The sequence below is a fragment of the Sebastes fasciatus genome, chromosome 8 (genome assembly GCF_043250625.1).
Source record: "Sebastes fasciatus isolate fSebFas1 chromosome 8, fSebFas1.pri, whole genome shotgun sequence".
NCBI lineage: Eukaryota > Metazoa > Chordata > Actinopteri > Perciformes > Sebastidae > Sebastes > Sebastes fasciatus.
Genome location: NC_133802.1, coordinates 20006445 through 20021914, shown reverse-complemented (window position 1 = coordinate 20021914; position 15470 = coordinate 20006445). Strand labels below are relative to the sequence as shown.

The window sequence follows — 15470 nt, the reverse complement described above, 5'->3', positions numbered from 1 at the left end:
AAAAACATAGTGTCAAAAATGTGACCTCAGCGGCAGTTTTGAAAAGTAGTAACTTTTGCTCTGATCCCAAACATTTTGTGAAATTTAATATGGGCTCCTATTGGAGCGTAGCCTGGAGTTGCTCTCACTTCCAGGCATTTATCGCCAAATGTGTAAGTCCGACTGATTCCATAGCTACATGACTGCGACCAGCACAAAATTTCCTACAATTTGATGAAAAATGAAAAGTGAATATTCTGGGTTAGCGAGCAATTTTGTTTGGAACATTTTCAAAAGATTTTAAAGCTTTCCTACACTCTAGCGGTGATGTCATGCACTCTAGCCTTTAACGACCCAAGCAATACACACCCATTATAAAATCTGAAACGGTATGAAAATTTCACAAAACGTAAACTGCGATTCCGTGAAAAACGTGCACGCTACCAAAATGGCCATTTGGCCCAATAAGGGCCAATAAAAAGTCCCAAGTCTTGTGACCCGTATGGCGACTCTGTATGGCCCAAAAGAGGAGTGTTTTTGAGCACCATTCATTCCTACGGAGCAAAAAATCCCACTATCGCACGATTTTTCCACAAACCCCTGCACAAATCTCTTAGAAAAGTCATAGCACACCATTCCCGATCATTCCACACGTTTGGATGTACTTTTTATACAGGTGCTGGCAACGCTGCGGGAGGAGTAGTGTGCCGAAAAACACACACGGAAAAAGCCGGAATAAGAAGATAAACGGGTTGGCTTCGCACAAGGCGGTGCCTTGTGCCTCTAGGCACACTGGAAATATGTATAAATGTCTCTCTCTTTACGTTCAATATTTATATAAAGGTGTCTGATATATCACTCTAACTTCAAAGCTTGTTAAATAAAGGTCAATTTACCTTCGAACCAGGTAACCTTATAATGCAAATTCATCAGTCACACTCCCGACAGGGCTCCTTCGAATCATCTGTTTGATGTCTATGTGGAGCTGGTTAACGTTTAATAGGGTCTTTGTCAAAACGACTTGATTTTGAGGTTTATCTTGTCGTTCAGTCTGTGTGAAAAAGGAGCAGTGTATACGCTCAAATGTGGACAGAGAGGTGATGAAGGTTTGAGACAAGAAGGATAAACTAACGCAGAAAAAGTGATACCACTATTTGTTTTTCCCAACAATTTAAAAATATAATCCCTTACATGTTTATTTAAAAAAAACTAAAAAACAGCACACATACCCTGTACTCTTGCTGCCCTTGGGGAGAAAACTTTTTCTTTCTTTTTTTTTAACAAAAGTCTATTCTTTCTACTCCACTTGTAATCTTATAACTGAAATTGTATTTTTTTTTTCACTCTATTGGATAACTATTTTCCTAGATCACACCCTGTACTCAGCATATCAGTGATGAAGACTTGATAAGTGATAAGTACAGACGCACCTTTGTGATTATCATTAATGTTTTACATTGAACATATTGTCTTCAGTGTTTTATGTTTCTATTATGTTTTTACTGACGAGGAGTGGTTTAAGTCAAAAGAAAATGTCATGGTCAGTGGAAGATAAAGTTGTATTTTATTGTATTTTATTGTATTTTATTGTATTTTATTGTATTTTATTGTATTTTATTACACGGCTTTTGTAGTGTACCCAATTCTGATTAGTCAATCACGGCGTTCTACGGTCTGTTATTTCTTTATAGAAGACCGTTGCTATGTATAGCAGACTGTTGCTATGGTCGCAGTTCTGATGTCGGACTCTGGCGGACCGTTTTTGTGTCAAATCATTGATTTCTTAAGTAAGTAGCCGTGTAATAAGCAGAATAATGTACAGTGAGCGGCTCATTATTGTGAAATAAACCCTCTCGGGGCGCTTTGCGTCGGGGTCCACCCACACTCACTGTACATTATCCCTTACTTATTCTACGTCACTAGCTCTGAGCGTTGCATATTTACCCGGAAGCATTTACATTGCAGTCCGTTTGTCTGTTGTTTTTCGTCTTTTGGCTTCCCCCCCATCTGGGTTTATTTCACAACAATGTCCAGCTTGCTGTACATTTTCCCTTACTTAGTCTTAGAAGTAGAGCAGCTGGTGGCACTATTAGTTTCAGATATTATTACAAAAGACAAAAATTATAAACTGCAGTGTGTACTTCACTCCAGCAGCAACGCTGTTCATAATGTCTGTCTTTGTGCTTCAAATAGGCTACTATATTTCTATGTGGTCATTTCTGATCCTCTTCTGTTTTTAATGTTAATGAACATCACTGGCAAAACAATCATTTTACCTAAAAGAACAAATGACTCACAGGAGAAGATCTCCTTTTTTTTACTGAAATGATTAACAGCAACAGATGAGTGTTAGACGTACAGTAACAGGACGTTCTTTTTACACACATTAACTCTGGTTCCTGTCACACCCATGTAAATATGTGCTGTTAAAACTCGGGACTATCTTGATGACGAAGCACATCTAAAAGGATAACTAGCAATAACATTCTACAACCCCACTCACATCTCAGCTCATTCACAGATTATACAAAACAAGATCATGTTTAATTTTTAATCTTTTACTGACGGAACTCGTTTTGGTCGAATCACTTAAAAAAAAAAGAGTTGAAACAGGGTTAAGCATGCATGTTTCCACAGGACTATAAATGTTTAAAAGGCAGATACCAGAATATGTACAGGTGTTTGAATGAGATTACACACATGTTGTTCTTTTGGATCCAAATACATTTGATATGTTGGTTTGATACGTTTCCTTTTAATGTTATTCAACTCAGTTTATCTGTATAAAAGTAAATATTGTTAAAAGACGTAATGATACTGGAATTGGGCTCTGTCTCTTTTTTCCTGTAAATTTGGTCAAGTTTGTGTCACACAAATGCTGTCTTTTTTGACTCCTCTGCTTGCTTGCTAACTATAGTTTTCATGCATTCTCAATTACAGCCTGTGATATTTAAAGCTGCAGTAGGCAACAGTGTTTTGGCATCATTGGGCAAAAATCCCATAATAACCTTTCAGCATATTGTAATTCAAGTGTTGTGAGAGAAAACTAGACTTCTGCACCTCCTCATGGTTCTGTTTACAGGCTTTAAAAAATATAGCCCTTGATGAGAGACTTTGACCAATCACAGGCCATTTCAGAGAGAGAGAGCATTCCTATGAAAGGGCTGTCTGACGGTAAGGTAAAGCTTTGAAAATATTCGAAATATAGCGTACACTTAAACCATTATTGATTATTTTGCCTACATTTGTAAGTGCTGCACAGGATAACAAGCAGAACTAAAAGGGCATTCGGAAAGTGCAGACCTCTGCTAAGGCCATGTCTTATCTCGATGTTAGGCTAATGACAATAAAAATAATTTGTTTATCCGTCCCGTGACTCGGATCCACTCCTTGGCCCACACTACACCCTTCCACCCAGTTTCATGAAAATCTGGCCAGGAGTTTTTCCGTAATCCTGTTGACAATCAAACAAATCGAACCTAAAACATAACGGAGGTAAAAAATTAACTGAGCAAAGACAAATATTCAGAACAACAAAGTCACTGTTATCTTGTAATTGCTGCGCCATTAACTCTATGTGAGACCTGCAAATATAAGATAGTGTTGCCCCCTCTTATCAATAGGTAAATAGCGAGATAAATCATTTAACTGCTGGGATTAGGAGGCGAGGTGTTAACCTGTTTGTTAACCTGTTGAGGGTTATATACTGTATTTCCTCGTGGCGAGAAAGGTGAAGTCAGTTTTTTTTTCCTGACCTAGTTTCTAAAAAAGGTTTGAGATTATTTGTAGATGTAAATGAAGTTGGGAAGGGGTAGGCAGGCATAATAATGCCAGAACCACTTTTCAAAACAGAAGTTACACAGTGCTGTTCAGGAAGAACAAAAAGAGAATAAAGGAGATAAAAGAGACAGAGAAGAAAATACATAACAAGATTTTATAGCCACTCTAGTGGCCCTATAAGGCTGTGCTTTGAGCTAAATGCTAACGTCAGCAAGCAAACGTTCTCACAACACCTTACATACTGAAGTTTAGCACAATTTTTACCATTTTCACCATCTTAATATAGCGTGTTAGTATGCTAAAATTAGCTAATTAGCACTAAATTACAACTGATGCTGATGGGAATGTCATTAATTTTTGCAGGTGTTTGGTTACAATCCAAGGTATAGGAAAATGTAAAATATGAAAAGTCAGAGGATCATCAAAGTTTTTACAGATCATCCTGAGTAGTCTGCTTGTCTGTAATGTAAACCCAGAAATGTTGACTACCACAAAGTTTGTGTTAGAAATTTACAACCTGGGTCCCCAGCATTTAGAAACTGACGGATGCTAACTTGCATATGTTGGGCAATTAGTGTAATTTGCATTAATTAGCATTAATTAACAATCATCTTTATGGACAATATTTCAGCAACTGCTTTGCCGATTTGGACAATATTGGAGTGGTTTTCTGACATTTTAAGAATTCAAACTGGCCATTTAAACCACAAGTGGCCCTATTTCAACTCCTGTTGGTCCGATTTTGATATAATTTCAATAAATTTAGAAGTTTTATAGGACGCTGACTCGATTGGATTGGACAGATACCTTTATGTATTTGAAATAATTGATATAACTTCAACTCAAATAACTTCAACTTGGTTTTAAATTGTGTTTTATGAACACAATTAACCAAATGATGCAGAACATCTAAATTTTTATTTCACAGAGCATTACACTCTGAGGTGACTCATAATAGGGTACTGGAGGTCACAAAGGCAAACACCATACAAAGCTAGAATAATATGCTATGGCTAAATAATATCTTCAAAAAGAGAGAGAGAAGGGAAGTAAAGTAAAAAATGTTTAACAGGTAGAACACGAGTCCTGGTTCTTTAAAAAGCAAATATACCCAAAACTAACAGAGCAGAAAACTGAATTTGCACTAATTACACAATGTTTTTACACAATTTTCAAAGCACACTTGTCAGCAAAGTGCTATAAAATGACTTAAAAATGTACTTATACATGGTTATGTATTATAAAAACTTCCAAATTAGCCATTTTAAAGCAACAGCTACTTTCTTTTCATCAGTAAATGCAGGTTCCTGCTCTGTACACTGTGCTTTCCTAAAGTATGCATTTGGCCAAAGGTTTATGATGAAGAGCTGGGATCAGAGCGAGCAGCGTGACAGCACTGTCCCTGACGCAAGCAAGCATGTTCCACATATATAGAGGCAAGTTCACATGTACACATCCTGACCAGGTGTCACTGATTAATCTGCACCACCTAGTATAGACGGTCAGGACCACATTGTTATGCTCATGCTGTTGCGTAATGCAGCATGCTCAACTGTGCATGAAAATATGCTGTTAGAAAACAGTTAGCCTGAAATGACACTGTACTGAGTGTTTATGCCAGTCCAATAGCCTGAAGCAGACACACACCTCCTGCTACCTGCAACTGAGTCTATAACATGCTCTTTGTGTGTATATATTTGTGTGAATGTTTCTAAGTGCTCAGTTGTGGTCTTCATCACTCGTATGACCCCCATAAAATGTACCACCATAGGCTGGCTGCAGTTATTTCTTAGTGTTTTTTTATCTTTTGTGCAACGTTGCTGAGTCACAATCAGTAGTAAACAACTATATAACCATAACATCTGCTTTCAAGCATACAATAACTCCAGGTGTGTTTGAAAGGGGGATAATTAAAGGTGCTCTATACCAGTGGCTCTCAACCAGGGGTCCTTGAAGGAGTTCCAGGGGGCTGTCACCAGAAGAATGGAGAATACTGGTAGTTTATTTTCACATATATCTTCAATATAGGAGTGAGCCCAATGTGAGTAAGAGTCATAACAGCAAAGAAGCAAAGAGACGATACTCTGGTGTTTATTTGACAACAGCCTCTGCCGCCATTTTGGACTGAAAATTATGTTTATAATATTTCATTGTTCAACACAGGCCATTTCGCTAGAATATGGCAATGAAATAGATGTCATTTTGTTTTACTTTTGTACGACACTTTTTAGGCGGACGTTTTACTGGCATCCGGTAGTCGCTTTCAGTCAAAAAATGGCAGAAGAGTAGCTTTGCTGTTGGGCGCTGATGTTGCAACGAAACAAACAATTGACTTTCACTCCTTGGCAATATACGTTCTTTAATAAGACTGACTATTCATAGGTTTCACTTCCTCCACGGTTGTTTCCTCAACTGTAGTGGACAACTATAGAATTCTGGTCTTAATCATATCTTAAATCAATCTTTTAAGATGGCGGTCCCTGAAGAGAAATCTTTTCAAACCTAATGTGTATCAGTTTAGGGGTCGAGGAGGACGCAGTTTTTAGAGCCATGCGCCGCAGTTGCTCTCCACCGACTGCAAGACCCAGGGCATTATGGGAAACACCTGGCCTGATCAAAGAGCTGATTGGCTCTTAGTTTTGACAGCAAAATCCACGTGTTGTAAAAACTAAAAAATATTTAACGCTAGATCGTAGGTTATTAGTCTCATGTTGTGCACTGAAGGTTTCATCTGTTAACAAACACATCTGTGGTTGATTATAAGTCTCATAATTATAATAATGAAGGTTATTTAAAAGCACTTATTAAAACGAGTGCTCATTACAATGTGCTTTACAAGGCGGACATAAAAATAATAAAGGACAGAATACAATGCCAGATACACGCACATTTCCACATATATTTACAAACAAATATAATAAATCCCAACCTGGTCTGAAAACTACAAGTAGCCAACAGATCGGATCTAAAAGAGAGAAAACATTTTCTGTGATTTCTTGTAAAATCAGTGAAGGCTGCTCGAAACGGCCGGAAACTGTCCGACTTCCAGGCTAGGCGCCGTTCATCTCGAAACGAGTCTATTATATCTTGATCTCGGCTCATGATTGGCTCGGGCGTGTGTGTGGGCGGGACCTCAATACCACCATTAACAGATAGTTGATTCCTGGTAGTGTTTTGTTGAACACAGACTAGTGTTACTTGGTGGGTTTAGCCAAGGTGAAGTCTCAACATATGATTTCTTCATCTTCTACATAAAGCGCTTCTAATTCTTGCAGTTTCTAAATGACATCCACACAAACTACAGAGGACTTGCAGACTGTTTACCCAGCAGCCACTTATAGAAACCTGAACAGCACCACTAGCACTTGCTGGTCTATTTTAAACCTTTTGACCAGTGAGCATTGCTATTCCCCCTCACTCACAGGCAACAACTAGCACAGAAGAACACAAGACAGACCTGCCAGCAAACAAAAACAGTCTGTGAAGAGTAGTTTAAGATATTAATGCCGATGTCACCTCAATTCAGAAATGTATGAATCCTGGCTCTGGATCAGGACACCACTGGTATGATAGCTGTTTTCTGCATGTGCTTGCTAAAGTCATGCTAACATGCTACTGCCTGTGCACGGAGTGAGATTACCTGCATGTTTTGCACAGTGTCACTATGGTCTCCATATGTGTGTGAGTTGATGGGCCAGCTGCTCAGGGGTGGCACCAGTTAAAGATACAGGTCGACATGGAGAAGAAAGGCCTCTACCTCTACTAATCAACCAAACACCATTTCAGAGGCTACCCTCAGCTGTTTGTCCTTATAGGAACAACCACATGATGTCACATAATATAGTGACCATAGTAATCAGTAACAGTACACTTACCTACTAGAGCAAAACACTCTGCAGTGATTCATTAGCTCAGTTGGGAAAAAAAGGAAAAAGTGGAACCAAGTGCGCTCTGTACATGGTCTGTACATAGATCCAGTTCACTGAACTCAATTATATATCTTCAAACTTCACTTTGGAAACATTTTTCTTTTCATGCAGTATTTCATCCAGGCTGGCAGATTCACATTTTTATTCAAATTACGGCTGTGGTTTGAGCTCAGTTTACAAATCACACAAAAATTACAAAGCAGATCTCAAATGGAAACCTTGTGTTTGTCTGTCAGCTTACTATGAGTTTCTTTTTATTTAATATGGTCAGATTATAAACCTTTGATTAAAATGTTTTTTTCAAAATAAACATATAAAAAAACATACCATAAATGTATAAATTACAACACATTGTGAAAGTGGTTTCCAACCTTTATTTGGCTTGTGACCTCTTACAAGAAAATTGTGTGTATTTGAAGGCACTTTACCATGTTACAGATGTCTATGAGACATTTCCCCTTGAAACTCCTCAAGATGGTTACTATGTGTGGGATCTGGTGGCATCCAGCGGTGAGGTTGCAGATTGCAACCAACTGAAAGAAAACATACTTATTAATACTATATTCCATTTCTGCCCATAGATCCCCCTAAATGTTACACACTGTTCCTTTAAATAGCTGTTTGAGGCAAAAAAAAATTTTAATAATCCAATATTTCACAAAAAAGCAAAAAAAATAAATTTATGCCCCATTAATTATCTCCCCCCCCCCCCGTTTTGAACCACTGGAAGGGGTCCAAACTCCTTGCTACAATTTGCTGCTAATAGCCTACTTCTGTACTTTCACCAGAGTAACATTTTGAGTTTGTGTATGAACTAGGGCTGTCAATCGATTAAAATGGATTTCTTAGGTTTTCTAGTTTCATATGATGCCAGAATCTCCACTCTAAAAACCTCAAGTTGCGTTAATGCGTTAAAGAAATTAGTGGGGTTCAATTGAATTTGTGCTTTATTATTATCGCATTAACTTTGACAGCCTCTGTATGAACCAAACTCCCCCCTCATTTTCTCTCTTATTACGTGTGTTTGACCCTTCTCTGCCACAGGGTCTTCCTCTCTATTCTGACAAAAGTGGGACAGACATCCAGAACAAGAGTCCATGGAGGATCCACTGCTGAGCTCTGCTCAGGCTGAGCATGGCTCACTTCTGCTCAGGCAGCTGGAGAAGATGAGAGCAGCCGAGGAGCTCACTGATGTGGTGCTGCTGGCAGAGGGAGTTCCCTTTGCTTGCCACAAGGTGGTGCTGTCTGCATTCAGCCCTTACTTCCAGGTAAAGATGCCATGGACAGTCACTGAAAGTCATTGTGCTGATATAGGAAAATACAAGATGATGCAACATGTGTTTTGCTGAGCTGTTACAAGCAAATCTGTTGACGATGCTATGAGACTGTAATTGTGAATCACTCCGTCCAGGCCATGTTTACATGTGGTCTGAAGGAGACCCGGGGAGGAGAGGTACCTCTCAGAGACACACCTGCCCAGAGCCTGGAGCTGCTACTGGACTACATGTACCAAGCTGAACTCCACCTTTCCAACGACAACATCCAGGAAGTGGCTGCTGCTGCCTTCCTGCTCCATGTAGACGGAGCCTTCAGGTGGGAAAAGAGACTGGGAAGTGATCATTATTCTAATAAACTAACATCAACAGGACTTGCACAGTCTTCATCCATATTAACCCTCTTCCTACCAACATATTAAAGGAACAGTTTGTAGCATTTCGGGGGATCTATTAGCAGAAATGGAATATAATATTCATAACTATGTTTTCATTAGTGTATAATCACCTGAAACCAAGAATCGTTGTGTTTTCATTAGCTTAGAATGAGTCCTACATATCTACATAGGGAGTTGGTCCTCTTCACAGAGTCCGCCTTGTTGCTCCTCCATGTTTCTACAGTAGCCCAGAAGGGACAAACCAAACACTGGCTCTAGAGAGAGACTTTCACATTTTTACATTATCTGAAGGCCACCATCGCTCTCACCATAGGTCTGCGGCCACCCCAGTGTGTAGAATTGAGGCTAAAGCACATTAGAGGCATCAATGTAATTTTATTCTATCTGCAATATCCTCTGTAAAGTACAGTAGCCTAGTGAGATGTGTAGGTAGTAAAGAGGACAGTGATCTAAAGTATGTTATGGTAAGTACTGACTTGTTGTTACTGCTTCAGGTTGTGTCAGAGCCACATGGAGGCCCGTATGGACCCTTCCAACTGTGTCGGTCTGTACCACTGGGCCAGAAACCTGGGGGCTGCTGGTCTGGCCGACTGCGCTCTGAGATACCTCTGCCAACACTTTGCACAGGTAGGGAATTCATTATTAGCAGTTTCATTTATTCTCTCAATTAGAGCCATACATAATTATCCCTGGCTCCATGGTAAAATAAATCTGTTACAGGACCTGGAAAACAATACGGCCTGATTATGATTTATAAACATAAATTCATTTATAATATGTCCATACAGGCCTCTTAGGACTGACTTGCTTTAAAGGCTCAGAACAGACGATCTGTTGCTCTACAAAACAACTAATTTTACCAGCTTTTCACATTCTCTGACTTGTTTTTCAGATACTTAATGACGCCACTGGGGGGCATAAATGACTTGCACTTTTCTGCACAGTCAGGCACAGGTGTTGAGACGTTTTGGGAATTACAGTATATTTCTTTGGAAGTTTTTATCTTCATCATTCTTTGCTACCATTCGCTACATACTGTTTCTTTTTAACTCTTTTAAGTCATTGCCATTGTTTACTGCCCCTTCATTATCCTGCCGTCTCTAGGTCTGTGAGGAAGAAGAAGTGCTGGAGCTGGATGCCCAAAGTCTTGGGGATCTGCTGCGTTCAGATGACCTCAACGTATCGCAGGAGGAGGTTGTGCTGGAGCTGGTGCTGCGTTGGGTGGAGAGGCGAAGGGGGGACTCGCAGAGAGAAGCCCAGGCTGTGGAGTTACTAAGGCGGGTCCGGCTGGAACTTGTGGACCCTGGATTCCTCCGTAAAGCCAGGCGGAGAAACCCGGTGAGAGAGGAAAGGGAGGGAAGGGACAAGAAATAGAAGTCTCTTTATCCACATTTATCAAAGGATAAGTAGATTGTCTATACATGAATCTTCCAGGTACTGCTGAGGGATGCTGAGTGCTTTGGGATGATTGACGCTGATCTCCAGACCTCAGGCCTCTGTGAGATGTCAGCTCCACCTCGGCCGGCCCTCCGTTACGGCATGGAGACCACCGACCTGCTGCTCTGCTTGGGTGGGGTGAATAAGGAGGGAGTCCCTGCCCGCCGTGGAGGACTTGCTGACCTCAGTTTTTGCTTTGCCCCCCACGGTAGAAGGACTTACTACATCCCCTCTCCACTGAGGGGCTGTGGAGGTGTGGGGCAGATCACAGCTGGGGCAGTGACACGAGACAACAACATAGTGGTGGCCATAGAGGCAGAAGACCAACACAGGAGGAAGAGGGTGGATATCTACAGGTTTGTGTGTGTGTGTGTTCTTGTACAGCTATCTTTGTGAGGACCAATTTGAGTTTTAGACCTTCAGAGTGAGGACATTTTTGGAAAGCGAGGACATTTTGGCCGGTCCTCACTTTCAGACAGACATTCAAAGGCCTTTTTGAGGGTTCAAACTTGGTTTTAAGGTCCAGGTTAGAATTAGGTTTAGGTTAGGGTTAGGGTAAGGGTTGGGGTCAGGCATTTAGTTGTGATGGTTAAGGTTAGGGTAAGGCGCTAGGGAATGTATTATGTTAATGAGTGTCCTCACAAAGATAGAAGTACAGGGCTATGTGTGTTTGTGTGTGTGTGTGTGTGTGTGTGTGTGTGTGTGTGTGTGTGTGTGTGTGTGTGTGGATGTGTGCGCTCACATATGAGGAAGTTCCAGCTCTTAAATGTCTGTTTATGTTCCAGGTACGATCATTCGGAGGAGAACAGCTGGGTGGAGCTGTGCTCCACAGCGTACAGGGACATGTATGCTTTAGGGCAGTTAGGCGACGCCCTGTATATGATAGGAGGTCAGATGAAAGTGGGTAATCACTACATCATCACAGACAGTGTGGAGAGATGGTCGCTGAAGAGAGGAGGCAGCTGGCTCAGCTTCGCCCCTTTGCCTCTCCCCCTAGCCTGCCACTGCTCCGTCAGCCTGAAGGAGCATCTCTATGTGCTGGGGGGCTGGACACCACAGGTACACAAGCAATACTGTGCATGTCAGTAATAACTGTGCAGTAGATGGGTGTACTGAAGTGTCATTGAGCAACAGGACACAGGTCTGTTATCAGGTTCTAGGCTAACCTGTTGACAACCGAAAAAAAGACACAAGTATTAAAGGGATAGTTCAGGTGTTTTGAAGTGGGGTTTTATGAGGTACTTATCCATAGTCAGTGTATTACTTACAGTAAATGGCGGTCGGCAGGCCCCCAGCATTGAGAAACAGACAGGATCACCTGCACCGGAGCAAATCAATACAGTGCTGTGGACGGGGACGGCAGAAAAACAAATTTTAGCCACCTATCAGAAAGGCACTTAAAAGAATTAAATACCTTTAAATGTACGTTATAATTAAAATATTTTCCGACAGCGAACTGAACTGAAAGTGAAACGTATCTATACTGTTTTTGTCATCTGAGCCTGCTGGCTTTAGAGAGAGGCTAGATAATTTCACTTTCAGTTCAGTTCCCCATCGGAAAATATACTAAATATAGCGTACACTTGAACACATAGTGTTTTTTTTTTTTTTTTTTTAGGTGAGTCTTTCTTTTAGGTGGCTAAAATGGGTTTTTCTGCCGTCCCCGTCCACAGCAGTACATTGCTTTGCTCCTGTGCTGGTAATACTGTCTGCTTCTCCAAGCTGGGGGCGTGTTGACCATCATCTACTGTAGGTAATACACCTACTATGGATAAGTACCTCATACAACCCCATTTCAAAACATCCCAAACTATCCCTTTAATAAAAGCTCAATTATTTATGTAAATCCAGTGTGCAGATTTGAAAATACTTTGGCACCCTCCAGCAGGGCAGGACTGGGATAATAATTCAAGATGGGAATCTAACGTCAGCTGTGTATACTGTAGCTGTTTTGTCAGATACCTTTTCTGTTTAATGTTTATGCCAGTAACATCTCTTTTAATGTTGTTGCTAAACACAAACTGCTTTAAAATATCCCAAATTTGTTATAATCACTCATAAATCCGACACATAGTGGCTATAAAGCAACTCAGTCAGATTGTGAAAGATTGAGTGTAACGTTTGCCTTCTCAGTCCCTCTTCTGCTTCTCATTTTTCACCTCAATTCCTAATATTTGCTTTCCTCCTTCTGTCCAACTCTCTTTTCCTCCCTCAGCACCAGCCAGACGACGACCCTGACAAGCTGAGCAACCGTGTGTTTCAGTTTGAACCCGGCAAGGACCGGTGGATTCAGTGTGCAAGGATGAAGTACTCCAGGTACCGCTGCAGCACGGCCGTCCTCAACGGAGAAATTTACATACTAGGTCAGACTACGAGACTGCAAATGTATTCCTAACTATTTATTCTATATGAGTAAGTGTGAAGCCAGATGTTGTGTGTGTTGCTCAGGGGGTATAGGATGTGATGGAGAGGACTGTGGACAATCACGTCGCTGTCTGAGCTCCGTGGAGATCTATAACCCAGACACAGACACCTGGAGGGCGGGACCGACCCTGCCCACTCCTTTACTCACCCTCCGAACCAACGCCTCCAATATAGGAGCAGTGGAGGGCAAGCTCTACCTCTGTGGATACTACAAGGGGGCCGGTCAGTTAGTGAACGCCTGGAAATTATTTTATTTATTTTTTTAACAGCTTCTTTTGCGTGGTCTCTTAGAGAAGTTCTCCCTAACAAGTTTGACTTCATTGTGAAAAAACAAGGCACTCTTTGGGTCTGCATGAGAGTTAGGGAATGCCAGCTAACTGATGAGGCACTATCTTTGGAAATTAGATTTTGGTCAGCCATAACTAACATAGTTTCTCTCATGACTGCAGGCCGTCATGAGATCATCACCAAGGAGATTTTGGAATTGGACCCTGCAGACAATGTGTGGACGGTGGTGGAGAGACGAGCAGCCGTGCATGACAGCTATGACGTCTGTCTTGTGGCTAACCTCAATCCTCGAGACCTCTTCACACCCTGATTCATCTCCTCCTGACTCCGAGCAACAATGCTTCGGAGCCAGGATGTGTGGGAAATGTGCATCTGCTCTCTTGGACTCGGACATTTATCAACAGCAAGGTTGTGGTCATGGTTAAAAGAAACCAGCGTTGTCTGTTGGGAGGAGGCACACACTTCCTCCACCTTTTCTTCTGACAGACAACAGTCACGGATCACATGACCACAAGACGTTGATTAAAATATTTGGCGTTTTAAAGGAAGAGCTTGCCATTTGGGGGAATATGTGTATTCGCAGGCAAGATGTTTCCCTCTAATTCCAGTGTTTGTGCTAAGCTAAGCTAAGCATCTCCTGGCTCCAGCTTCATATTGAACAGACGACCATGAGAGTGGTACCGATCTTCTCATTTAACTCTCAGCAAGGAGGTGAAAAAACATATTACACAAAATGTCAAACTATTTCTTTAAGCAATTTTTTGTTCCCACATTTGAAACACGTTCTCATCCCAACTCGTCACATACTGACGCTTTGTCAAGATCTTGCTGTCACTTAACGGTCGCAGTAAACACGTGCTTAATGTTGTGAATTAAACAAAAACACTTAGTTAGGTTTAGGAAAAAACAACATGGTTGCGCTTATAACTTCTAAACAATGTCTGAAAAAGGTAAAAAAAAAGAAAGTCTGAAAAATGTCCCAGGAAATGTCTGAGAAATGTCTGAAAAAATGTCTGAAAAATGTTGGGAAAAAAAAGTCTGAAAAATGTCTGAATTTTTTTTTGTTGAAAAATGTTGGAAAAAAGAAAGTCTGAAAAATTTCTGAAAAAAAGTCTGAAAAATAAAGTTTGAAAAATGTTAGAAAATAAAGTCTAAACAATGTCTGAAAAAGGTTAAAAAAAAAAAAAAAAAATTCTGAAAAATGTCCCAAAAGCAGAAAAATAAAGTTTGAAAAATGCCTGAAAAAAAGTCTGAAAAAAGTCTGAAAAAAAAGTCTGAAAAAATGTTTAAAAAATGCTGGAAAAAAAGTCTGAAAAATGTTGGAAAAAAAAGTCTGAAAAATGTTGGAAAAAAAGTCTGAAAATGTTGGAAAAAAAGTCTGAAAATGTTGGAAAATAAAGTCTAAACAATGTCTGAAAAAGGTAAAAAAAAAGTCTGAAAAATGTCCCAAGGAAAGTCTGAAAAATGATAGAAAAAAAGTCTGAAAAAAAAAGTTTGAAAAAATGCTAGAAAATAAAGTCTAAACAATGTCTGAAAAGGGTAAAAATAAATAAATAAATAAAAAGTCTTAAAAATGTCCCAGGAAAAGTCTGAAAAATGTCTGAAAAATGATGGAAAAAAAGTCTGAAAAATATCTGAAAAAAAAGTCTAAAAAAAAGTTTGAAAAATGTTGGAAAATAAAAGTCTAAACAATGCCTGAAAAAGGTAAAAAAAAAAAAAAGTCTGAAAAATAAAGTTTGAAAAATGATGGGAAAAAGTCTGAAAAATGATGAAAAAAAAAAAAAGTCTGAAAAATGTTATATATATATAGACATGAACGAGCATCGCTCTACTACGTTTGTAAAAGGAAAGTGTGATTTGGTGCTGTGAACACGGGACACGAACGAATAGCTGATTGTAACGTGAAAGTGAAATGCACAGGACACAAACAGTCGTCCACCTCACCACCCACGCGCCCAGTG

The 15470-nt window shown here is 40.2% G+C and overlaps 1 protein-coding gene across 1 annotated transcript; it reads left to right on the top strand.

Moving 5' to 3' along the window:
- The first annotated feature begins 7150 nt into the window (after window positions 1-7150).
- On the top strand, window positions 7151-14474 carry LOC141772769 (kelch repeat and BTB domain-containing protein 12-like). The gene is made up of 10 exons (XM_074644164.1): window positions 7151-7323; window positions 8733-8956; window positions 9100-9281; window positions 9855-9987; window positions 10465-10698; window positions 10795-11153; window positions 11583-11856; window positions 13013-13160; window positions 13246-13443; window positions 13671-14474. The coding sequence occupies exons 2-10, from the start codon at window positions 8786-8788 to the stop codon at window positions 13817-13819; spliced, it is 1848 nt and encodes a 615-aa protein (XP_074500265.1). The 5' UTR covers window positions 7151-7323; window positions 8733-8785; the 3' UTR covers window positions 13820-14474.
- Window positions 14475-15470: the final 996 nt, after the last annotated feature.

What these genes read in the sequence shown, in the direction of transcription:
- LOC141772769 (XM_074644164.1), top strand. Translation starts at nt 8,786, where the DNA reads ATGGAGGATCCACTGCTGAGCTCTGCTCAGGCTGAGCATGGCTCACTT. An exon ending in AAGCCAGGCGGAGAAACCCG is followed by an intron (nt 10,699 to 10,794) that starts GTGAGAGAGGAA and finishes TGAATCTTCCAG; the next exon opens with GTACTGCTGAGGGATGCTGA. An exon ending in TGGATACTACAAGGGGGCCG is followed by an intron (nt 13,444 to 13,670) that starts GTCAGTTAGTGA and finishes TCATGACTGCAG; the next exon opens with GCCGTCATGAGATCATCACC.